Here is a 25,601-nt window from a genome sequence, read left to right as displayed (position 1 = left end):
TTTAGTTTATGGGGATTAACCTCCCAAAGTAACTCAGGCCATGAAGGACGCCGTAGTGGAGGGCTCGGGATAATTTCGACCACTGAAATTACATAGTACACGGGCATTTCGCCTCCATCAAAATGCGACCGCAGCAGCCGGGATCGAACCCGCGTCTTTCGGGCCAGTAGTCGAACGCCATAACCACTAAGCCACCGCGGCGGCTTATGGCAAGTCTATCGATTTAAGAGTTACGAAAAAAAAAGAGACACTAGGGCACCACACAGTACAACCTGCAAAAGCTCTTTTATTCAGTGAAGATGGTCGATGCAGCAGCACCTCTCACTACCATCAGTGCATCTTCTATATGCACCAAAGAAAACTGAACTGACCAGATCAGACCACAAGGCAACAATCTGCCCTTTGTGGTCAAAACAACCAAACATGTGAGCTCAACGTTCAGGCCTGAGAATCATGAAGCTTTCTGGATGCCATACGGAAAAGGTACATCATGCTGCAAATGGTAGGTGGCAGCTCTCGCAAATCAATCTGACGGAGGAACTGAAAGTGCACCACATCTGCACAGGAGACGAGTGATTTCAAGCTAAAATGTGCATTCTTGACGGAGTGTATTCAGGCGCAAAGCTCTGAGAATTTTCTATGTACATGGTAAAAAAATAAAACCAAAAATCGCAACACTACACAAAGCAGGGGCCTAACTGGGTTGCTTTCAAAGGTCCCTGTTCACTGGCGCTACAGAGGATGCATCTCCTGGTGTGGGGAAGTCGAGCTTGTGTTGCCTTTGACACGAGCTATATACGTATATATAAAAAAAAAAACTGTGCAGCAAATGAACAGGGTTGTTCCCCAGCAGGGCCCCAGGTGGTGTGAACTCAAGGCACACTGGTGTGTCACAGCTGTCGAAGCTTGGCAAGGCGTTGTGTCAGCTCGTCCTGCGAGGCAAAAAAAAAAAATGAAAATATACGTGAACTGATCAACAATGCAGCTAATTAATAAAGCAATTAACCCTTCAAAAGAGTGCTTTGAACTGGCATGGAAAGAACATCACCAAGGAGCAGATAAACTAATATCCGCGTTACATAGCCTGTTTTAACTGCTGCTCAGTTGAACTAAAAATTCACATTTCCAAACGGTGTTGTACTGAATAAATAGAGAATTTTAGTTTCATGTACGTAGAGGCTTCACGTACGTAGAGCTCTTACGGGTGGCCAGTGCGCATGCGCAGAACGCAAAAGGTATGCGCGAGTCTCACGTACGTACGTGAGATTCAGATTTTTACGTTGTGGTCTTTGCGTTGCTTGCGTACGTAGCATTGACAAACATGGCGGCGCTCTGCCCGCCGCTTCACAGCGATAACAGCTTCGTCGCTAATCCCTCGACGCGATATCATGTTCTAAACTGTTGCATTTGTCTTCGATTTGCCCATTCTTACCCTTGCATAAAGTTTCAAGCGACAAATAGCTTTTGTTTCAGATATAAAGATGATTTCGCAGCCATTAAGCCTAACGGAGCAGCGCTCCAACGCAGTTCGACTGGCTTGGCTTTGACTCGTCTTGTTTTAGAGTGGCTACAGCAGTGTCTTCATCTGTCAGTAGATGACACTAGGAAGAACATGTGGCGTCTGTCGCATACGTGCAACTAAAACAGTTTGAAAAGACATGTGCGCATGATACGCAGACTTCTCATGCTTGCGCACGTGAACTCTGTACGTACATGAAACAAACTCTAATAACTGAGTGTGTTTACAAAACACTTCCTGTGGAGCTCAGGTCAACCTCTCGATCATGTGATCATGTCACATGTGGCCCGTTATTTTAATATGAAGCACCCATTTTATACCATCTTTTAATAAACTGCAATTTCTACACATGGTTTAAGTTTTATTTATGTCACAGCTGAGCACTGCAGAGCCAATGCAACTCGGTAGATACACGTTTGGTCTCAATGTTTTGCCAGAGTTTTTCTGATGCCACTTCATGCGTTTGAGTCAGTGCACACTTGTGGATATGTGTCTACATTATTTTCATATGATTTCAGAACATATGCAAAATGCTGCCGACTCAGCCAGTGTGGCAAGAACATTTGAATAAGTAATTGCAATAAGCCTTCCTAGGCGATGACTTTAACTGCTGTACTTGTCTGTTGAGCCATTAAACTGCGACTGCCAACCTCTTCAAACAGGATCAGCAAATTACCAAACAAGCACTCTTTGCAAACTTTCCTACCTGCTATAAGTAAAGCAAGATTTTAAACAACAATGGTCACTGATCTTCTCTGCAACAACGAAAGACACAATTTGGGCTCCTGCAAGCACAGTTCACTGGTGCAGAGGAGTGAAGTGAAGACTGGGAGGGAAGTGCTCTGTCTGGTGCAATATGTGGAGAGCATATAAAGCAGCCAATATCTAATCTGATCTCGCCTTTTAGATTTCAAAGAGGCAGTCACTGTGAGCTTCTCATTTCAGACTGCAGCATAAACAGACTCGGTTCAGCAGATGAGAAATACACTTTGGAATAAGTCGAAGAAATGGACATACTAGTCTGATAGTTAAGCCTCAAATGATGACGGTAAAATCTGCACTTCACTTTGTTACACAAAATTTCGCTACAACGAAATTCACCTCCTAGCATGCAAAAATTATCCTCAACAATGTGTTGTGGGCCACTCATGTTAAAAGCCTTCATTTGCAGTGAAATTGGTCCGCTACTTCTATGAATCCTTCGCTACCGACAACGGTGTTACGCATTGTTCTTATGCTCATGGGCTCCGTGTGCTGGTATGGGGGCACCAGCACTTCGTAACACCTGGGCCACCCTCTGGCTCACTTGAGCGTTTTACTGGTGCCTCCACACATTGAGTATAAGAGCACGGCGAAGTGAACAGCTCCTACTGCTTCGCGCCCTCAGGGGAATGGAAGACAGCAATGAACACTTTAAAAAGCAGTTTTTCCTCCACCGGGCACCGGACAACATACTAGTTGAATCACACCTAATACACACGAAATATCCATTGGCTCAGGGCTATTTGGCCTCATTGGTAGCTGGGTTCATCTACATGCTTTTCTCACTCCAAATGCTTTCTAATCTGCTGGCACTGCAAGAGTTTCCACTGCGTTGCGATCATGCTCTGTGCAGTGGCTTCCTTAGTCATTTATCTGCTCTACTCAGTTCTACATTATGCCTTACAACATTCAAGTGGAACAGCAGCTACGGGCACATGGCACCGCTTCTAGACCGGCACAATTGGACTAGGAGCGCATGAGGACTGCACTCTTGCTCAGGCCATCACCTCCCTCTCACAGCTGACACTTCATTGGCAATAAGTTTGTGGTGATTTTTATGTTTGTGCATACATTGCTGTGTGGCTGTTTTCCTTTGCTTAATTCATCTGAACACGTCCCCAGCTCTTCGTGGGTGCAGGAGGACTGCTTTTAGAATTCTCCGGTGGACTATTAGTCCTTTTTGGAAGTATTTATTAGTTAAACGTATGGTTATGCTTGGGTGGACTTAAATGAGTAATTACTCCCTTATTTACTACCTCCTTCGAAACTAGAGCTGCCACTATACAGCAAATTCAGGAGAGCTGAGCAAATGACATGTGAAGATCGTGGGTGGTGTATTGCCTTTTCTGCTTTCCATCAAATTATACAATTAAATATTTTCTTGCATAATGCAACAATTAAAAATTCCCAATGCTTTTGCTGCATTCAAATACTGTTGGCTTATTTTGTATATACCCTAATAAGCCTCTTGTCTACTGTATATCCATCTTCACTTAAAGAAGTAAACAGTCTGCCGGGATTTTTTTTAGAGCGTTACCAGTCCCATTAGAGCAAAGTACTTTAATGTGCACAATACAACAATAGCACTTTTTGACATGGTATTTGTACCGTTTTAAGTACTCTTTATAACCATGCCAAAGGTTTTAGGCATGCGGTGTAGGGAATTACAGGCTGCGTCACCCTTGTGTAGAGCACTCGAGCAATGTGCACCGTGCAATAAAAACTGAAGTTGGAAAGCAGCCCAAGGTTTTCAGACAAGGTGCTTGTGCCCATCTTGCTTGCAGGTCTATATGTCTCCACTTCCGCTCAAGCATTGCCTCTAAATGTTAGAAGATGCGATAAGGCGTAGATTTCTAGGCAGGGAAGTGCATCCCTCGAGCGATCCAAATAAGGGCAGCTGTAATTTTGGCCACCAAAAGGATGTAAACAGGAAACAAAAATCTCAAACAAGCGATAGCTCCAGAAGGCTACGATTTAAATTTATATATAGTGATTTTTCCAACGAGGTCTGACGAGTTTGTTTGCTCTATTCTGAAGACTCTTGAAGACTGTCTTGAAAAGAAAATTCATTGACGATTACAGTCCACCCTAAAGCGAAATTTGCTTGATTTTGCGATATATTGAGGCAGACAACTTGGACGACGCTTAAACTACTCTTAAGAGTACAATAGGAAGCATTGCCGCTTTGTTGCACAAGGCCTCTACACTGTGGCACTGAACGAACACTCCTCAGTGGTGTAGAGCGATGGGGTGCAACCCTTGCCCGCTTGCGCCGTCCTCTCCCATGTTTGCTACTCCCTCCGAGAATGCATTGCAACGTGCTGGTCTCATTGCTTCAAGAAGGAATGCTGAAGCCGCAAAGGACGTGCCTTCGTTTGGAGCGGGCCACAAGACATGTGACCTGCACATTCAGAGTAGCGTGTGCCCGTTCCCATGGTAAACGATGGCGTGGACTCCACAAATGGCCCCATAGACGCCCATGTATATCCTGGTTGACAACTTGACTGCCAATTCATGGCTGACTCAAGTTGCGGCTAGCAGTTTTGCGGTAGATCTTACGCTGATTCCAACCGGTGCAGTTATCAAAAATCTGATTACAGATTTGAAATCAGTGCGAAAAACTGATCAAGGCTGTGAAGTTTCATTCAGATCGGACCAAGAATAAAAACAAATTCTTAAGACCCACTTCCCCCCTTAAGGGGCCCAATTTGTGCAAGGAATCGGCTCAGTTGGGCAAGGCTGTAGGTCATTTTTCACAAACCTTCCAATGTGTGTCACCTGAAACAGGTTGGTTGCTGGGGTATCTGCCTGCTACCGCATCCATCTCAGTCGCTTTTGCGCAGGTGGTTGCGGTGCATGTTCTAAACATGACAAATATCAGTAAATGCGTTTAGGAAGTTATTACGCAACAGCCAGCTCAAACTGAGCATGACCTCTGTTTCATGGGCCCGTCCTACCCTCCTCCTTCACTTTCCACCTTATGCTTCCACCTCTCTCTCTTCCACAGCTACTCCCTCCTCCACCTTTCCATTATCAGCCTCCCACGTTATTGCTTACTTTCATCCTTCGCCGTGATCTTCACTGTGCCATAGTTCTGCCAGTTACAACAATGACACGCAAGCGAGGAATGCGCGACCTAAGAGCTGCACTCTAAAAATCGGCAATGTAACTGAGATCTGCATTGGTAAGCAGAGGGAAAGCAACCATGCAGAGCTAAATTAGCTAATTCTGTGCACATTACAAGTCCCAGATTATTTTATGGGCCAATAAAAAAATCAAAGGCATAATTAGAAAATGAGCACCATGTGCAATGCACAGCCAGCATCACACTTGGGTACAACGTGTTCCTTATTTATCTGTCCACGTTGAAAAAAATTCTCGTGTGCAAACTACTGGCCTATTTGGGCTCAACCACCGACCACAAGGTAGCTCATGATAGTCAGTATCTTTTGATAAGTAATTTAACACTGGAACCTGCCTGGAATGTCTGGAATCGGCGAATAACTGCAGTCGTCTGCGCGCAGAATGTTTGTCGAGGTGAGCGGAGCAGCAGATTTGACATGCTGCACCATCTAGGGAACTGCGAGACCTACCCCAGCTGTGAGCAGGGACAATGGTTGCCTCGCAGTTTGCCAGATGGCACAGCCTTTCAAATCAGCTATTCTGCTCGTGTCGCCGAAAATTCTGCGCGTAGACGACTGCACTTTTTTGCCTATTCCGGGCATTCCAGACAAGTTCTGATACTAAATTATTTATCAAAAAACGCAGACTATAATAAGCTACCTTGTGTTCAGTGCTTGAGCCCGAATAGGCCACTAGTTTGTGAAAAAGAGTTTTTTACAACCCAGACAGATAAATACGGAACACCCTGTAGAGTGCTCAGACGGCACACGTCCCTGCAAATAAGGCCAGAACTCATCGCAGCTGCTAGGTTCCATAGACAACACTTGTGCAGGAATAGTGTCAGATAGACCTGCAAGCAAGGTACATCGCCCATAAGCACATCGCCCAGAAATAAGGAACTACCGTCCAATTTTTGCTTTTGTTGCCCAGTACGCGCTGCTCAAGCGCTCTACACAAGGGTGACGCAGGCTGTTCGTGCCACACAGTCGATAAGAATTTATTTTGCAGCCTGACACATTCCTGACCGCATTCTTGCAAAAGTCGCGACATAAGTGCACACGTCAGAGTAGAAATTGGCTTGCTTTTCAGGCACACACTGCATTTATCAATGCCAAGTATGGTACGAACTTTACAAGGCCACGCACTGGGATTGTCCGCTTCACACAAGTTTCTAAGGCACATTGTGGAACGTACTCGCTCTGAAGCAGCAGTGCATAGAGCCTATACAGATTTCACTGTGTCTTACTTGTGATATGAGCTCATATCACAAGTAACACATTTCCCTGCCTCATGGACAGGGAAATAAAGAAAGGCCAGTGGCAATGAGTCAGGCCAGCTTAAGCATCCTTCAGTGAACACACAATGAAATCAAATCTGGCTCATCCTGCTCCTCATTTCATTTTTCACACTGCAAGTGCAGGCATACATTATTTCAGTGGGAAGCGAGATGCCCCGACGAGCCTGGCTGTTTCGGTCCTTTCACTGAGCTTCAGGAGTCGATAAACGCAGAGGCAACACACTGCATTCAATGCCGATTTTGGGAAAACACTGATACTTCTTGATGGATTCCCTCGACACCCTGTTCGCCAGTCTCACCCGCACTAGTACCCCAGATGGCATGGCAGTCAGTGTGCTCACCAATATGATCATCATCATCGCATTTCCATCTGTCTATGCATGGCCTATGTCTCAAATTCTCTCACTCCACCTTTTTCTTGTCAGTGTGAAAAAAGAAATTAGCTTTCTTATTTGTTGTCTGGCTGCTTTGGCTTTGTTCCCCCCCCTCCCCCCCCTTTCCCCCCGCCCCCCTCGAGGAAACCCTTCAGTGGTGACACTGTTCACTAAGAACCTTCTCACAACAGCTAACTGGTGGGATATGAATGAATTTGCAGGAGTGTTAGTGAATTGCGTTCAGCCAAAATTGCCTATTCAGGAGGATGTCAAGGAGGCAGGCCCTGCTGCGTTCCAGTGCCCACCTTTCAGGTCTACTGCACCCAAACCAGAAACACAAAAGGTGACAAGGCAGGAATTTACATCTGTACTGCTACTGAAACAACTCAACTACAAGCTACAACGCACTAAAAGCAGGACGTAGTATTCTCAGGATATCCTAAGGAAATGTCTCACCACTTGCTGACAAGTGAACTAGACCTAGAACAATAAAAGGTAGGGCTGCACGAATCAAGACAGGACAGGAGACAGACATAGAAAAGAAAACGACACCATGGGCCATCCATGCATAACAGTTTTTGCTAGAGAATGGAAAGCTCCTGCATATTCAGGGGCAGCTCTATTGAGGAATGATTTTAATCAATGGGAAGAAGTGGTGAACTACGGATTACTTCAGACATCCTCACTAGGAAAAGCTCGCACACTGACACCTGCTAGTCGAACTCCAGGTGAAAAAGCAATTGCACTGATGAGAGGAACTGTCATTCCCTTCTACTCTGCCAAGTACAGTCGCGCCCCATTAATATGGACCCATTTGTTCCTGATAAAAACTGCGCATAAAGTGCATCATCCATAGAAACGAATATCCGAGAAAAACACGAAAAATTTGTAGCAAAAATTTAGTGGACTGATGCTGAGGAAGTGTGATAGCATTCCTCTTTCACTCGTGAATTTATTCCAGTTGTGATTCTATTCCAATTCAGAGTCCATTGCCTTTCACTCCTCAATCTATTCCAATTCTGATTCTATCCCCATTCCAACTATGCAAAATGTGTCACACTGATAGGTCACGGTGAGTCCTCATACCACTACCAGCAGAGTGGCGCAGCGGTTCAGTGGGGTGCCACTGAACCATCAAATGGCTGTTTCAAACACAGCCATCGGTAGAGCTTGTGAAACTCGAATTGCTCTTTCCGAGCAATGCGAGAAGAATTGCCTCCTGCAAGCCTCATTTCTGCACAGATGGTCCTTCAGGAGGCTTTCTATTTTGCATGTAGGCCTGCTGCTGTCCGAGTCTTCTTCTTAGTCATTTTTATATTTGCCAAATCATTGTCTGGCATCTCTTTCCTCTTTCCTACAAGTGGAGAGGGGTGGAGACGGGGACGGCTGGAAGGTGGCAGGTGGAGAGGGAGAAATCGAGCTAAACAGCCCCTGCCATGGTTGGCTGGTGGAGGCTCCACAAAGAAGCAGACATCGTTGTCACCCCCAAAAAGTTTTCGCCTTTATGGCCCTCCTAATGTAACGCCGTAAAAGAAGCTGGTGATGAGAGTTCGCTTCTGTGTATACCGAGCAACATTAATACTCAATGCAAACAAAAGCTGAGTTAAATGAAGTGTGTTCTGTAGGTAGCCTCTGTTCCAAAAAAAACTGAAGAGCTATATGCAGCACCTCACTAGCCATGACAGCACTGACAGCAAGCTTGATGGTAAAATCTTTACCGGTGGTGCTTGAACTGTCAGAATCACTGCCATGTGATTTTGCGACATCGGTTGTGTCCACAGTAGCTTCATCACTAAGCTCTTCTTCAATCTCACCTTCCTTGCCAACGTGCAACAGCTGCTCAGCGGCTGTAATAAGGGTCTGTTGCTCCGGCTTCTCTCAAGCATTCTAGGGCGAAAACCCAGCATGGCACCAGAAGGTCTCTATGATGGCTTCACTCACTGCATACCATGCCATTCTCAGCACAAGCCACCTAAGGTCTACTGTTTGTGGCTGGCTCTGTCCCAGACACTCCTGGTAATGTCGCAGCAAAGCAGCTCGGTAGTTGGCTTCAGCAGCCTTCCAGCATCAAGAGGTTGAGCGTCAGTTGTCCTGTTCGGTGGCAGGCAGAAGAGAGGGATGTTGGAACGCTCTTCCACCAAGAAAGAGGGGCAGCCAGCACTGCCCACTAGGCGGACTTTCAACTGGCTTTCAATGAGCCTTCGAATTTCATGAGAAACCCTAGGTGTCATCCAAGCCTCCTTGTTTTCTTTGCAAGTGTGATAAATGTTTGGGTTAAATGTCTTCCTGAAGCTCCTAGGCCGCACTGACTTTCTTATTACAATGGGCTTGCTTTTGTTAGTTGATCCCACTTGCATTGTACAAGAACCCAATGGTAACTCATGGTAACTCTGTTTACTACGCTTTGTTCCTGCAGCAGGTCCAGAATCAAACGCTGAAGAACAGCCGAGCTTGTGCAACATTTTTCAACGATGAGTGTAGCCTTCAGCGTCGGCTGCCGTTGAGAGGAGGTTATGGCAGAGATATCAACGCTCGCACCTCTCCCGTGGGGTAACTTGCAGCATCATGCCGACATTTACACCTTAAGAGCCATCCTCGGGAGTAAGTGAAGTTGGTCACACCTATAATTAAATGAACACAAATATGCAAGACCCATACTCCATTATTGTAATCAGATATCAAAAAGAAGAGAGCTGAAGGGAGAGGGCTCACCTAAACTGCTGCTAAGACACTGGGCTTCCACCTGTAGCAGCTAATCGCCAATGGCAACTCTTTTCGTGCAGGTGTTTTCAAACTGCGGAATGAGGGCTGCTTCCATCTTTGTTGAACATGTGCGAGATATGGCTGTGTAAACTGTGCAGTGGCAATGTTGAGCCATTTCTTTCAGTCCTTTAGAATCAACGCAACAGTTCACTTGGCAAGGCCAGGATTACTTCCAGTCCAACCTTACAGTGCTCAAATGGATTCAGATGGCCACTGCCGCTTGTACTTGCAGATCTGGTGCTTCACACCAGCATTTGATTGCATTCTTTTGCACTTCAAGCTGATGATTTCAAGACTGTCAAGGAGCTTCATACCAATGCATATTGCAGTCACAATACTAGACAGCTTGCAAAAGATTTTCTGCACATTCATGAACAGCCTGCTTGGTTGAGTGTAAGGTGCTCTGCAGTTTGGAAAGAGTGGTGGCTTGTGCACTACCTCCACTGAAGTGTGTCAGTTGTGCAGAGGTGTGCCACAGGTTGTTTAAACGCTTCAGTGGTGCATGTGTCCATCCGATGGAGCGTTCTTACCATACTTGTTTCTGGTGTCCCCCCCGTTCCCGCACCCAATCTCCAGACGACTGAGGCTGGGCACACCAGCAGATGCTGGGTTTGCGTAGCTGCGAAAGCATCTGCACGCATACATTCGCGTCGTCTCCCTGACATAAATGTGCCACAGGTCATCTCGGAAGACCAAACCGAGCCCATCAGCTCAGGATGGTTGTGTCCAGTAAATCTTCCGCCTGGGTCCACCCACCTCCGGAATGCGTTGTTTGCTGCTTTTGATGGTGAGGAAACAGCTCCAAACAATGTATAACAGCTTGCCACCTTTGAATACTCGCTCCCGTGCATTCTTGCCTGACATCCCTTTGTTGTGCAGTGATCACAGGGCAGTGGCACTTATACACGCAAAGAAGCAGTACCGTTCCTTGACAAGTCACTGAAAGCTTTGAGGACTGCATGAGGACTTTTTTTGAGGACTGCGTGTGGTAGAGAGTGCGAAGGCACAGCTGGTGTTTCCTGCCAGCTTCAGACAATAAGGTGTTCATTTTCTCCTTTGTTTTTCGAGAAGCTACAGAACAAGTTACAGCCAAGAACGGGAATGGGGCGAGAGGAATGCTGGTTAAGACAACCAAGTGACTTGTGACCTTTTGCTTTTTGAGTTGTGTTCAACTTTCGTTCACCTCCAAGACCCCTTTGCCTAGAGAGAGATCCATCCTTGCCAGGGGTAACTCTGGTATACAAGTTCTGAAACAAACCACTTCAGCCTAAGGCAAGCTTAGGGGGAAACGGAGAAGAACTCTTTACTCATGTGCTGCTATGAAGATGAAATTCCTGCACACCACATTGGAGTCCACAGTAATGTGAAGAAGATATACACAGCTCTTAGCTTTGGTATCTTAGGTAGCAAATTTTCATATCAATGAGACCTAAATACCTACCTATGTTGAATAAGTTTGGTCCTTGTAAATATTGTCCATGAACTGGTTTGTCCTTAATAACAAAATCCATATTAACAAGGCACAACTGTGTAAAAGATTTCTTTTTCTTTTTTAGTGGCAGTAAGTTATGCTTTGTTGTGCCTGTTTTAGCACCTGACATACTTCATGACAGTGTTATCACCTATTTGTGCTTACAACAACACAGTCAGTGTGCTCTTGAAAGCACAGGGTATGTAATGACCAGTGAACTTTCTAATACCGCATTTACTCGAATCTAGGCCGGTACTTTTCTTAAAAATCGTTTACAGAAGTCGAGGGTCGGCTTAGATTCGAAGATGCGGTTTGCCCGCAACTGCTAGACACGTAATGCCATCTCGCAGCCACAGCTTGCAGCTTGCAGGCTCCATTTTGCTTGCTGGTGCTGGCTAGTTCGAACGTTGTGAACAAAGGTCTCGTCGTCTCATACTTGCTTGTGTTCGTCACCACGTGACTTCGAGAAACACCCATGTTTGCGGCGCAATGGGGCCCACCGGCGCCATGAAAGAACAGCACACAACAAAACAGCATGCATCAAAACAGCACACAAAAAACAGCGGAGCGGCAAAACAGCACAGGAAAAAAATGACACAGCGACAAAACAACACGGAAAAAAGAGCAAGCGTCAAAACAGCACGCTAGACAAAACAGCACAGCGACAGAACAGCACAGTGAAAAAACAGCAGAACGAAAGAAGAGCACAGGGACAAAACAGCACGACTACAAAAACGGCACACCGGAGTGCGGTGCAGCGCTTTTGGAGGGGTGCACAATCATAGCCATAGCGAACGGTAAATCCCAACACATACGGCAGCGACCTTTGAAGTTAGCGAGTGCTCGTTTCACAAAATAAGTAAGAAACAGGGTAGGGTAATACTCGTGATCTCAAATATGCACTTTTCTGGCACTGGCGGGTAATGGAATGAATAACGCTGAAGAAGTTGTTCTGGAAGCATCGATTCTGCGGGTTTACAATCATAACGCTGAATTCGGACAAATACGCCCGATCTAGGGCTCTGGATGTACAAAAAGTCCTTATTCTTCAAAACTGTCACTGTCGGCATTTGAATGCTCTGCTCAACAATATTGTTTGGAGCTAGCTACAGGACCTTCATACACTGAATATATCCAGTATGTGATGCTCACTTTTAGCGATGGCAGAATTGCCCGATCCGAGATTTTCAGGTTGTTTGGGGTTTAACCATGACGCTGCACAGTGGTTGTCTGAGGATGACTGGCAGTTATTGAACTTTGCGAAACGGGCTACCCAACTGACCTGAAAATTCATGCACCAGCCTGCATTTGTTGAATGCAATTTTATATTGAAGCTGTTTTTTTTCACTATCTCAAAACATCAATTTTCGTGACATTTGACCAAAGCTACATTTTTCGCTTAGAAGCCAATTCCTTTAAAACATCAATTTTCGACAAATCTGACACTTTTGCTCAGGAACCACAAGAAACACCTAACCTAACAAACACAGGTGGGAGTAAACTGAAGCACAGTTGTAGAATGAATGCAGAAAATTTCAAGCAAGCAATGACTATACATAACCACTAGTTCTGCCGTATGCACCGATCAAGCAACGCTGTTCCTGAATCAATGAGCTAGACCTGTTTCTTAATGAACCCGTGAAACGAGCACTCGCTAACTCTAAATGTAGCTACCGCAGTTGTTGTGATTTACCGTTTGCGGTTATGGCTGTGATAGTTCACCCCACCAGCAGCGCTGCACCGTACTCTGCTATGCTGTTTTTTCGTCGTATTGCTTTTCTCTGCACTCTTCTGTCGTTGTGCTGTTTTGACACTGTGCTATTTTGTCCGGCGTGCTGTTTTGACGCGTGCTGTATTTTCGCTATGCTGTTTTCTCGCCATGCTGTTTCTTCCCTGTGCTGTTTTGTTGCTGCGCCGCTTTTTCCCCTGTGCTGCTTTGACGCATGCTGTTTTGTTGTGTGCTGTTCTTTTGTGTCTTCAGGCCCACCAAGCAATGCCATTACACCGTGGCTTTTAAGCGGAAAGCACTTCAAACCTAGAAGCCCAGCATGACTTCAGCGTGGCCGAGAAGAACATGCGCCAGTGGCGGAAGCAGCGGGACGAGCTCTTCAACTGCGCTGCAAAGCGAATGGCTTTCACTGGACCCAAGAGCTGGAGACACCACGGGGTGGAGAAGGATGTCGCCAACTTTATCAGGAAGCAAAGGGAAGGTGCAATGCCCGTGACGACGGAGGTAATACAGGCAAAGGCGAGGGAGGTCGCTAACGTTAGAAGCGTCCCACGGACCCAACTTAACACCAGCAGGGGCTGGGTCACATGTTTCATGAAGCGTTTCGGGTTCAGCCTCCGACGGCGGACTTCCGTATGCCAAAACCACCTAATTTTGAGGAGAAGGTGGTGGCATTTCAGGGCTTTGTGATCAAGAAGCGGTTGGAGAAGCAGTACAGTCTGGGCCAAATCGGTAACGGCGATCAGACCCCAGTGTATTTCGACATGCCTGTGGCATACACAGTCAATAAGAAGGGCGCAAAACAGGCGAAAGTAAGAACTGCTGGGTATGAGAAGCAATGTCTTACCATGATGTTATGTTGCATGGCCGATGGGCAAAAACTGCCGCCCTTCCTCAATTTTGAGCGGAAAACGCTTCCATCCGGAGAGGTTTTCTTTAAAAACGTTGTTGTGCGCGCACAAGAGAATGGATGGATGAGTGGTGCCCTTGTCGAAGATTGGGTGAAGACCGTTTGGCAATGTCGTGCCGGGGCCTTGTTGTTCAAACAGTCACTCCTAGTTCTCGACTCCTACCGTGGCCCGTTGACAGATGGTGTAAAGTCAGTGCTTTCAAAAGCAGGTACAGACATTACGGCGATACCCACAGGAATGACGAGCCAGCTACAACTGCTTGACGTTGCAATCAACAAGCCCTTTCAGGATAGACTACGGAAGCACTACTACGACTGGCTGATGCTTCAGGACCACCAGCCCACACCGGCCGGGCGCATCAAGCGTGCTTCGCATAGCCAAGTGATGAACTGGGTTGCCGCGGCATGGGAGGAAATTCCTTCCGAACTGATTGTGCGGGCCTTCCATAAGGGCAGCGTCTCGAATGTGCTGGATGGAAGCGAAGACACTGTGCTGTGGGAGGAAGCCAGTGACAAAAAGGACAGCGATGTTGACAAAGACGATGAGTGAGCATTCGACGTGCCACGACGAGTATCGCAAACTTCATAAAATGCATGTTTTAGTCCTAGTCAATGCCTTTTTTCATTCGGCTTACATTCCAGCAAACTTTTTTTTATTTTCCGACTATGAATTTCAGGGGTCGGCCTAGATCGAGGCCAGCCTAGATTCGAATAAATATGGTATGAGCCATGCCTTTAGTGCCATTGCTTACAGACCCATCCTTTAACAAAGTTCAATGTGAAAGCATGTGAAAATAAATATGGTTCCATGATATATGCAGCCGCACTTGATCACTAAATTATCAATTCAACATTTGGAGGCTTGATTTACATCAGTACTGACAAATGAAAGACAACATAAAGGAGCACCAGAACTGCTTCAGGACCCCCTCCCACGCTTTCACCCACCTGTTCTGTGGAGGCTCCCGCTGACTGGCCGATGGTGCTGTTCACACCCTGTGGCAGCTCCATGTTCAGCTCCAGGCTGCACAGGCAGAGTGCAAAGCACAGGGACGTCATTACCCATACAGAAATGCAAAAACAAAGGAGGGAATGGGAACAACAGCCAGAGCAATGGCCAACCCCACCCTGTGAACACGAAGCGGTTCTAATGCATGCGTCTAACTACCCTACTGAAGAGCTCAGTGGAATGCACATCTGACACGTATGGGCAAATGAGCTGCTTTTTCTTTTTTTCATTTGGCGGCTGCTCCGCACCACGCTGAAGGCTCAAAATGCTACCGTAATGTAGCTATCGCTACAAAATAAAAATACCACATTCCAAACGTCACGGGGTTCCACCAAGTCTGTCGGTAACGAGGAGTGTTACCACAGCCACGTCTTGTTGCATATTTCAGCTAAAAAGAGAGTTTGACTGTTCATAGCACTTAGTACCACAAGAATGACATGCCTAGCTCTAAGAAGGTACAATAATCTCGACATTACAAGTGTACTACTGTCAGTGTGGTGCACTTTTGTTCCATCTGTAAATTACAACGTTATCGTAAAACAAAGCATAGGTGATAGGAAAGTCCCACCAACAGTACTTAATTAATGTTGCACAGATCCCATGTATCTTTTCTCATTTCTACTTCTGCAGTGAATGATTGCATATGTATTCATTTACCATTTGAACTGGTTGCTTTTGAATCAGGGTAATGCCACATGTCGCCCATTTCCTCTAGTAGGTGCTCCCCTTCACATTGCAAATGTGCTCTAGTATTTTCATTGGTTTGATATTCTGCCCCAGAAAGTCATTACATGGGATGTGACTGTGTGAACCTCCGGTACGGTCAACTGACTTGCAACACCATAGATGCGCATCATAAAATGCTTTTCTCGGTTAAACCACTCGCTTATTCAAGCTGACATCTAATGAAGAGACAGCACACGACAGTCTTTCTGTTTCAGTTCCACGTTTTGATGATATAATTGGCTGACTCGATCATAATTCATTAGAAATCTGCGTCGTCTGCGGCATCAGCAATCAAAACAAGCATCTTTCACATAGGTGATATTGGTGGCTCCATCTGACATAGTGCCTATTCAAGGAACGATCGTTGTACGATTAAAGCTACAATGAGAGGGGGTGGGGGCAGCTCATTCATGGTGAAGTACTGTATTTACTCGCGTAATTTGTGCCCTGGTGTTATTTGCGCACCTCTAGTTTACTACCCGGGACTTTTTTTTTAAGAACTTTTACTTGCACATTTTACGCTCCCTGCTGTGCTAGACCACCATCATGCACGTGGGTGCATGGGAGTCGACTTCTTTCTGGCCAGCGAGAGGTGCGAGTTGGGGTTCACGTATAGGCAAGCAATGTATTGTATATATTGCGTGTTGCGGCCTTTGTACTTTTTTTAAAGATGTGTTCGCAAAATCTCCACATAATTTGTGCACAACCTTTTTGAAGCCTGAATTTGAAGAAAAAAAGTTACCAAATTATGCGAGTAAATAAGGCATGCTTTAACTGGCAAGGATGGCAGCACCAAGTCATCAGTAACATTTGCTAATATCGAGGTGCAAAACATGCACAGACATCCTACATGAAAAATTCTAAGCCACAGTGACAGCCTTGCTTTTTGCTGTTCGTTTTGCAGTGCTGTAACTATTTATTTGCAGCTGCGAACATTTGGCGGAGTGCCTGTCTGTTGTCAGCAATGGCACAGAGTTTCTTGTGACCAGTGCCCTCATGTACCTACCAAGTCATGGCAAACCCGGAATCCTGGTGGCGAGGAAAGAGGCTGGCAATGTTGCCAGAGAGCTCATGTGGCCTGTTGTGGGAATCTGTGGGACTGCTTCCATGCTTCAACAATGCACAGTGCTAAAGCTAAAACTTAGTCGAGATGATCACGAGCCCCATACCTTTTTGTTTGAAGGACAATATCTACTTACAGGCCCGTTGAAAGCAAACACAATGATAGAAGGGGTTGCCACCGCAGCCACTGCCACTTACCCGGCTTCGTCGGCCACCTGTTGCATGAGCCCCTCCACCTCGTGCTGGGGCGCCGTCACTGTGGTGGTGGAACTCATGGTGTCCTCCATGCACGATGCCTGCACGTCCAGGTCCTCAAACTGCTTCTCAAACTTGTCCATCAAGCCGGAGATCTGCAGGAGGGACATGCAAGCGAAGGGCAACATATCGGTGAGAGGGTGCAAATGGTAGGAACCCGGCAGCGCTGGCCTACAGAAAGACAAAGGAGTGACAGCATCTACGCATGTGTGATACTCCTTTCTGTGGGCACCTACTTCCTGCAATAAAACCCACTGTAGAAGTCTTTAACGTTGCACTGTGTCACATATATTAAGGAGCCTAAATTAAATTTTAAAGGAAAGAGGTGTGAAGAAGACGAAGTGGATTAACCAGATTAACCGAAGAATAAAGAAGAAGAAGAAGCATTCGGTGAGGTGGAGAGAGATGATTGGTGGAGAAGCATTCGGCGAGGTGGAGAGAGATGATTGGTGGAGAAGAGAAGATGACCACATGGACTAACACGAGGCTATAAAAGGGCGAGTGAGAGCGAGGCCCGGGGGGGAACAGCAGACAAGCGGAGGCTCCGGCGGTTCAGGGACACATCTGCTGGAAGAGAGCGATGCCGGCTACTGCTCCGGTGAGCTCGCGTTCTACGACTCCGCATCGTGGACTTCCTGCCGTGCCTGAGCCCGTTCCGGGGAGTCAGCGGAGGACGCTACCACCTGCTACGGCCAGGGGTGTTTTCAGCGCGGTTGCCACCCATCCGGGTGGTGCCCCCAACGCCAACAACACCGGCATCACCTCCACGGGCGCTTGGACCGGGAGTTTATATGACGCAGCCAGCGACGCCGCCAGCAACGCCAGCCCAAGCACGCCGAACGCCGCCTCGACGCCGGATACTGGATCCATACAACGCCGCAGCCGCACCGAACCAACTGTGAGCACGAACGCCGACCATGAATAGTAGAACGCTAGTAATAGACGCTGGTAGCAGTGTACCCGGGTTGTGTGTATTTATAGTCTTTGTGTTTTGTGTTCTAGTGTGTGCGTCATGTAGGGTGTATTAAATGTGCGTTTGTGTGGGTACACCCGTTGCCTAGTCCATTCTTTCGGTCTGAGTGGTCTCCGGAGAGATCCGTGACACACTGAAAAATTGGACATAACAGGCATGCATGGCTACAGCTGAATGAGCTAAATACACTAAACTCATGTTAATTCAAACTCACTTTGTTCAAGCTGCCAGTTTACTCAAACTGAAGCTTTGCTTCCATCAACATCATGTCTAGGGTCCCCTTAATTCAAACAGTGTCCACTTAATTCAAACAGTACACAATTAGAACAAAATTAATTCTTTCAAACTAATTTTTGGCGAGAGTTCAAATTATATTGAGAATCACTCATACTTACAGCATGTGTATATGTACGTATACACTAAATTCATTGCGGCGCTGCCTGAGGCTGAACTGGACATGAGACAATTTTGCTTACAGCTTTCTTATTCTTCATTCGCATGTACACAGGCCAGGCTTGAAGTGTGGCTGTTCACCAAACACACAACTGTGCTTCTGTTCCCGTAAGCCGTGCGACATAGGAGTGCTATGTGTAAGACGGGCTGTTGTAAATTACCTGCCAAAATGAATGAGACATGAGACATCTATACTCCCCTTCTTTGGTGAAACCAACTTAATGAGAAGTAGCATTTGCTGGCCAATAGGTTTTGCATCTTGCTACGCACTGTGAAGAACACTTCACACCACTCATTAGCACTGTAGCCACCCAAGGCAGTACTGCAGTCAACAAATGCAGTGAGTTGAATGCACGCTTCCTTTAGCAACTTTGGGATTAAAACACGTGCAAAGCCACAAAAAGCGATATATTGTACAAGTCAACTATAAAGGCAATGAAGAATTAATATTGTGAGACTCAGGACGAAGCGACGAGCTTTACTGCTACTCATAAGTATGGCGGCCACTTCTCCGAAGCCGAAGATGAGCAATGATGAATATTTACACACGAAGATGAAGGTCGCACACCGTGCTTAAACTTTCTTCCCCCCTTACAAAATCGACCGGACTGGGCGCAGGTAACAGTGAAGCAGAGTGATGGGCAAAGGGCTTTAAGTGTGAAACATGGACTATCTCTGCAACACAGAAACAATGGTCATTCAGAGAATGGGCAGGGGCTACACGATAGTACACAGGGGACGTTTGTTCGAGTACATAGGATCGACAAATATAGCGGCTGAGGAATTTTTTTTGCACAAGCCAGGGCTACGCACTAGATTCCAGAGCAACAAATCATCGCCAGGGAAGAAAGACACTGCACAACAGCTGAAGTCAGAGGCGCTTTTTTGGCAGGCATTAGTATTCAGGTGGGCAATGGTAAGGCAGTAGGCAAGACAGGACCTAAATTCTTCGTGGGAGAGTGCTGAAGAGGTTGTGGGGTCAGAGAACAAAGATGCTTCGAGAGCGAAGGTAGGTCGGCAGCCATACGCAAGGAAAAATGAGGAGAAGCTGGTTGTTCTTTTCGCTGCAGTATTGTAAGCTAATGTAACGAAGGCGAGCATGGTGTCCCAGTTGGTGTGGTAGGGTTGGATATACGTATGTGGGCAGCACATCTGACAGGGTGCGATGAAGGCATTCCGTGAGTACAGTGGTCTGGGGGGGGGGGTGATAGGCTGAAGTGGTTTTATGGACATTTCCGTAAAATAAGGACACGAGAGGCTCCATGGCGCAGAAGTATGGCGTTGAGGAAGAAATGGGCAATCTCTAAAGCAGCGCCGGAAGGAATGCGGGGCTGTTTAAGCGTATCTGGTTAAGCGGTTGATAGTGGTGATGATCCAATGGTTGCCCGATGGAGTTAACGGTAAGGGACCGTAGAGGTCAACTGCACTTCGAAGGGGAAGAAAGGGCAGGGCAAAGGTTGTACCTTCCCCCCAAACTGATGTAAATGTTTCTGAAAGAAAAGTGGGTTCATTACGCAAGTAAATACAGTACTAACTTGAATCTTTTTCAATTCATCTATGGTCTCTGATTTGTCGTCCCAGACTGCTTGGAACTGCCTGGAGCCCCTGTCTCCCATTCAACCTGTTAGGAAAGCACTGCCCACTAGTGCGACTGTTCTGAAACATTCTTTTTGACCACAGGATAGTTTCAGGGCAGTCTGGGCACTCTCCTCAGCTTCCCCCATTTTTTGTTGGACAGGATCAGACAAGGAGCAGACAACGATTTGTTGTGCGCTGCCTGCGGCCATATTGAAAGTGTAATGGCTTAAATGCTAAAAATACTCCTCGTTGCTCAAACTGTTTTCCAAATAAGGACTGACTGTAATGGAGACTTAATAAAGAAACATTTACATTGTTGAACATTGCTTTTCGTGCACATGGCATCGCTGCAGGTACCTAGCTAGATTTGAGCTCAATGGTTGTCATATGCTTTGGTGCAGTGTCGAGTGAAGAACGGTCTGCAATGAGTTTCCTGCCCATCGATGACAAAGAGGCACGTGTCCTTCACAAGAGAAAGCAGGTTTACTACCTAGGAGCATACCTGTGTATCACAAAGGGTTTGCATAAAGCCTAGTGAGTGGCAATTTTTACTGCACATACAATGATCATTTGGAGAGTGCCTCCTCGATGTAGACGGTCGTCCACTCTTAGTAACAATGTCGCTTCATACTGCCGGCGCTCCGCGTGGCGCCTCTGGCGGGCGCCGTACAAACTATTGCGCAGGAGCAGTGAGAGCCGTAGGCAGGGGATTGCACGTCGTCTGCTACAGTGTGCTTCTGTATTGCGGTGAAGTGGGCTTCAATTTTGCACTTTGTCCGCATAACGCATAACGCGCAGAAGCGTTTTAGACTAAGCAAAAGACTGCCGAAAAGCCTATCAGCCATTTTTATCTCGTTGCAGCAAGAGTAGCAAAGCTTTGAATATTACGTGGCGCACGTTTTTCTCCTTAGTGTCCTTATTTGTAGGTTTCAAATTTGACAGGCAAGCGGAAGACATTGGCACTGCTTTTGCATCGGGATAAAAGCAGCTGACAGACTTCTTAGCAGTCTTTTGTTTAGTCAGAAACGTTTCTCCGATCGGCGTTATGCAGACACAGTGCAAAATTGAAGCCCACTTCACTGCAATACAGAGCACACTGTAGCAGACGACGCGCGAAGCCCCGCCTGTGGCTCTCACTGCTCCTGTGCAATAGTTTCTATGGTGCCCCGCGGAGCGCCGGCAGCACGGAGCGACATTTTAACAAAAAGTGGACGACCCTGTACCAAGCATGTTGAATATGGGACTCCCCTGGGCAGCCTGGAGCTGCCTGCGTGTGCCACACGTGATTCTGCTTCCGGTCCGGACAGAGCCCCGAGTTCCCCGGGGACAGTTCTGAGCTTGGCAAATCGAAGAGACCACTAATGAACAGATGACGTGTCATGAAATTTATTGCTTAAAGCGTAATAAAAACAATGAGCTGCTATGTTCAGCGATTTTACGCCGCGCGGGAAGTGCAATATGAGCCTGCCTTGTATACAACTCAGTGGATGCACGAGAATGTCCCTCAAGGGGAGTTTTGTGGCTCATCAGGACTGTAGTCTACCTATGAAAGAAATGCGTCGGGGGTTTCAAGCACAGAAGCTGAAGATGCTGATGTCCTTTCCATTATGCATACCAATTCTGCTGCCTGAACTGGTGTCATCAAGAGTATTACTTTAAACAAGCGATGAGCAGCTTCATTAGTCTGCCAGTTATGCACAGTCACCTTACAATGGAAGCTCTTTCCTTCCCTTTCCCTCAGTCACATGTGTCTCCTGCTCACAGCCAGAAAAAGTGCCTAGCTAGAAAAAGACAGGCTGTGCTCAAGGGAATGCAGGTGCAGAAACATGGACACTTCTTTTCCTTTTTTTGCAACTTAGTCCCATTTATTACCACGAATTGTTGTTTCTAATGAGCCCCCTCCACTTCACTCTATGGTTAACTGATTCCCTCTTGAGCTTCTTCACTTTTACATGATCCTCAACATTGTCTAGCCACCTCTTCCCAAGTTGTCCTCTAGGCCCTTTCCCACCAAGTTCATCATCCCGCCAATTTCCCACAAGCATCATCACTTTACTTCCAATGTATTCATCATCCTTTCACATTGCACCACCAGGCTGCCGTAGGCCTGCTTCTTTAATTTTTATTTCAGCATCAGTGACTTAGACTGTCCCTCATGTGCAGTTGTTCTGGAGTCGGTCCTTTCATGTCACCTTGCACAGCCACCTGAGCATCCTTATTTCTGCTGCTTTGACCTATGGCACGCAGGCCTTCTAAAACTAAAAGCTAAAGCTCTAAGCCCCAGCACTGCAGCTCCACAATGTACACAGCAAGTGTTGCTGCACCCCACCTTTTCGAGATTCATGCTCTTCATGGCGGCATCCATCGACTTGACCACGCCGGCCATGGAGGTCGTGACCTTCTTGGTGGTGACGGCTGTCTGGACACGGCTGGCTACTGCATCCACGCGTGACGCCATGCGGAGGTAGTTCAGCGCCTGGTTCTTCTGCCGGATCGAGTTTTCAGCATGGATCCGTGCACCCTCCAGGTTGTTCTTCTGGATCGCCTGCGGAGGCATAAAACGACTGAGACTATGGCAACACCATAACTTCGAGCAAAGCGTGACTTTCCTACAGGTGGATCACACACCACAGAAAACTTGGTAAAGTTAGTCATGCGTGTTAGAGACACCTCTAATCCAGCATAAAGCAAACAAAGGCAATGAAAAGTGCCATTTTATGTTCAAGCTTGGCAACTTGAGTATTACCAACACATAGCAGCCGGTCAGTGACTGGTGCCTGTTCTTTGCAAAATGCACTTGCGGTATTTTGTTGCTGTTGTTAATCCTTTTATTTACTTGATAATGTCCAACAACTTGGCTATCGCCAAGTGTTGTGAAAAGTTAAAGGGAAATAAGACTTCGATCTAAGCAGAGAGCAAAATGGTGGCAAACTGGGTGACAAAGTTGTCCCACTCTAGAAAGCTCAGAAGGGAGAGTCAAAATTTCACTTCGTCTCACTGCATCTCTCTCCCTGCACTTCACAGGTTGATGACATTTGCATTTCAACTGTTTAGGTGAACCACCCGAAGAAGGGCTTTTTACTGGTTTGAAAAGGACACCAAATTTAAAAAACATTTTTTCACAACAAACTGTCACAGTGCTTGCATTTCATCTTCTTTTCTAGAGGATAAGCATTGGGCCCTATCTCTGCCTTACCACGGCATCTTGGCCGTGAAGACGCAAGATATTAAGGTAACACTCAATAATACCTGAGCAGGGCATGAAAAGTAGACGGTCCTCTTCCCAAGGGCTTGCTATGTCCTGGAGACAAATTTCAATGCTGTATTCCAGACAACAGTGAATTACTATGTCAGGTACAATTTACACTTTTATCCAGTTAAGGAAGAGGTTATCAACAAATTGTCATTTACAGCTTACAATGCTGTTGGTGACCCATTTGATTGCCTGTTGTACACAGCCACTGACAAGGCTTGATTAAGTCAGTGCATCAGTGCAGTCCGTGAAAGGCCTCATGCTCACGTTAAATGAAATGAATGCCCTAAAAAAAGGCAAAAAAAGATTACTTTTATGTCCTTAGCCTTAGTTTGCATTGTCTCCATTCGATCCAAGATGCAAAACTGAGCATATCTGCACTTATGCCATTCGATAACCACTTCCGCCAGAACTGTCAAGTTCAAGCAAGCAAGAAGTTCAGGAAGAAAAAAAAATGGCATTATTGACTTGCCTTTTTCAGCTTGGATTTCTCCACCTTCTCTTCCTTCTCACACTTTTTGGCATTCCTCTCCAGCTCCTTGGCCGCAAACTTGAGGTTGAACAGGTGCTCTGGGGTTCAGCTCGTCAAGGATATGCACACTCACGCATGGGGCGGGGCAGTAGATGCATGCCATAACTTTTTAACCAAATAGCCACACACAACGCACCACAGTAATATGAGCAAAGCTAGTGTAAAGCAAAGCTATTACCGGGGCCAGTTGGTTGATCATTATGCGAAGGAATGCGCTAAAAGCGGCACAAGAAGACCACACACACACACACACACACACTACACAAGTGCAAACTAACAACTGTTCATTCCTTACGGAAGATGCGTTTATATACGCAACGTCAGTTCTTGAAAATGCAACCTTCCCATCATCAAACACGTGGCCATCACCACGCAAGAGAGACAGTCGAAGCGTTTTTAAACAAAAAGGCGGAAAATGGAACGTGTGTAAGCACTCCTTCTATTACACTTACAAAAACCGAAATTGACATGATAAGTTCAGATGCTGTGTCGTGGTGACGGTCACGTGTTTGATGATGGGAAGGTTGCATTTTCAAAAACTGACGTTGCGTATATAAACGCATCTTCCGTAAGGAATAAACAGTTGTTAGTTTGCGCTTGTGTCGTGTGTGTGTTGTCTTCTTGTGCTGCTTTTAGCGCATACCTTCGCATACAGAGCTAGTGTCAAGGAGCACGCATACTCGTTAAAACTGTGAAGAAGGGTTAAAGGGTATTCATGCATAAAAAAAAACTACAAAAACACTGCTATACTAGGGTGCTCCAAGAAGTTTCTGTTGACAAGGAACTTCAAAGGACTTCTAAACAGTATGGGGACATTACCATTCCCAAGTGTTCCATTATGTGACTTTCTGTATTTAATTGTTGCAGTAGCCGGCTCTGCTTGTTTGCTCACATAATTTCCTTTTCTTATCTCGAACATCTTTAAAGTGTCACCGGCATTAGCTTGGTCCGATTTAATTTACCTGATTCTCTTCACCGAATTGTTTTTATACCAACCTTCTCGGAGCGATGGAGCACGATAGTGATCGTCATTGAGACAGACGTCACGGGGCCAATTTACTGTGTCGGTGCTACCACTGTAATCCGCCAGTCCAAGACCATTACAAAATTCTCCTCTGGCAAGTCTTATGCTGTGGACAGATGTATGCACGTTAATTTTTTTTTTGTACGGCACTCACATCGCCCGCATCACTATCAAAGATAACGACGTGAACACGGACTGGATAGTTTCAGTGCAGGCGTGTCAAAATGAGTAACATTGGCAAACTGACAGCTGACAGCCTAATTATCAGCACGCTCACAACGTGCAAGAAGCAGAGGTCAGTGTACACTAGTATAATCAGACAGAACCTCGATAATCCGCCCCATAAGGTAATCGCTTATGCGTAAAAGGTACACAGCGGCGAAAGGAAGCATTCCTAAAACCGTCCGTAACGAGAAATACGCGAAACGTACCACGGCTTTATTTCAGCGACGGCTCAGCAAGAGTGTTAGTAACAACTACGAAGTAGTAAACGCAGCTTCTGACGTGATGCAGAAATCGCGACGCGAGATCCGAAAGCTAAGGATTGCAAACGAATGACGTAAGCCTGCGATAGAGAGGATACTTTCCATGGCCGAGGACATTTCTTCGGTGATGAGAAGCTCCGGAGCGTTTGCCTTCCTTTAAAGTTCAACAAAGGGTGCACACCGCACAACACTTCCACCTTGGAGCTGTAGTCAATGAGCTACAGCGCCTTGTTCCAACGCTGCGAGGTTGTGGATGGGCGAGCCGATGACGGGCACTTGCTCTCAGCGCACAGAAAACACAAG

At 46.3% G+C, this 25,601-nt stretch overlaps 1 protein-coding gene across 1 annotated transcript; it reads right to left on the bottom strand.

The window, feature by feature from the left end:
- Window positions 1-265: 265 nt before the first annotated feature.
- Chmp1 (charged multivesicular body protein 1) lies at window positions 266-25,601 on the bottom strand. Its single transcript, XM_077632764.1, has 6 exons — window positions 25,397-25,601; window positions 23,730-23,827; window positions 22,334-22,549; window positions 16,944-17,095; window positions 14,897-14,972; window positions 266-932 (listed from the first exon to the last, which is right to left on the bottom strand). Exons 1-6 carry the CDS (start codon window positions 25,413-25,415, stop codon window positions 891-893), a joined length of 603 nt encoding a protein of 200 aa, XP_077488890.1. The 5' UTR covers window positions 25,416-25,601; the 3' UTR covers window positions 266-890.

This window comes from Amblyomma americanum, chromosome 7 (genome assembly GCF_052857255.1).
Source record: "Amblyomma americanum isolate KBUSLIRL-KWMA chromosome 7, ASM5285725v1, whole genome shotgun sequence".
NCBI classification, from domain to species: domain Eukaryota; kingdom Metazoa; phylum Arthropoda; class Arachnida; order Ixodida; family Ixodidae; genus Amblyomma; species Amblyomma americanum.
This window is presented reverse-complemented; position numbering and strand designations above follow the sequence as displayed.

What these genes read in the sequence shown, in the direction of transcription:
- Chmp1 (XM_077632764.1), bottom strand. An exon ending in AGAAATCCAAGCTGAAAAAG is followed by an intron (nt 22,550 to 23,729) that starts GCAAGTCAATAA and finishes ATGCCTCCGCAG; the next exon opens with GCGATCCAGAAGAACAACCT. An exon ending in AGAGCATGAATCTCGAAAAG is followed by an intron (nt 17,096 to 22,333) that starts GTGGGGTGCAGC and finishes TCCCTCCTGCAG; the next exon opens with ATCTCCGGCTTGATGGACAA.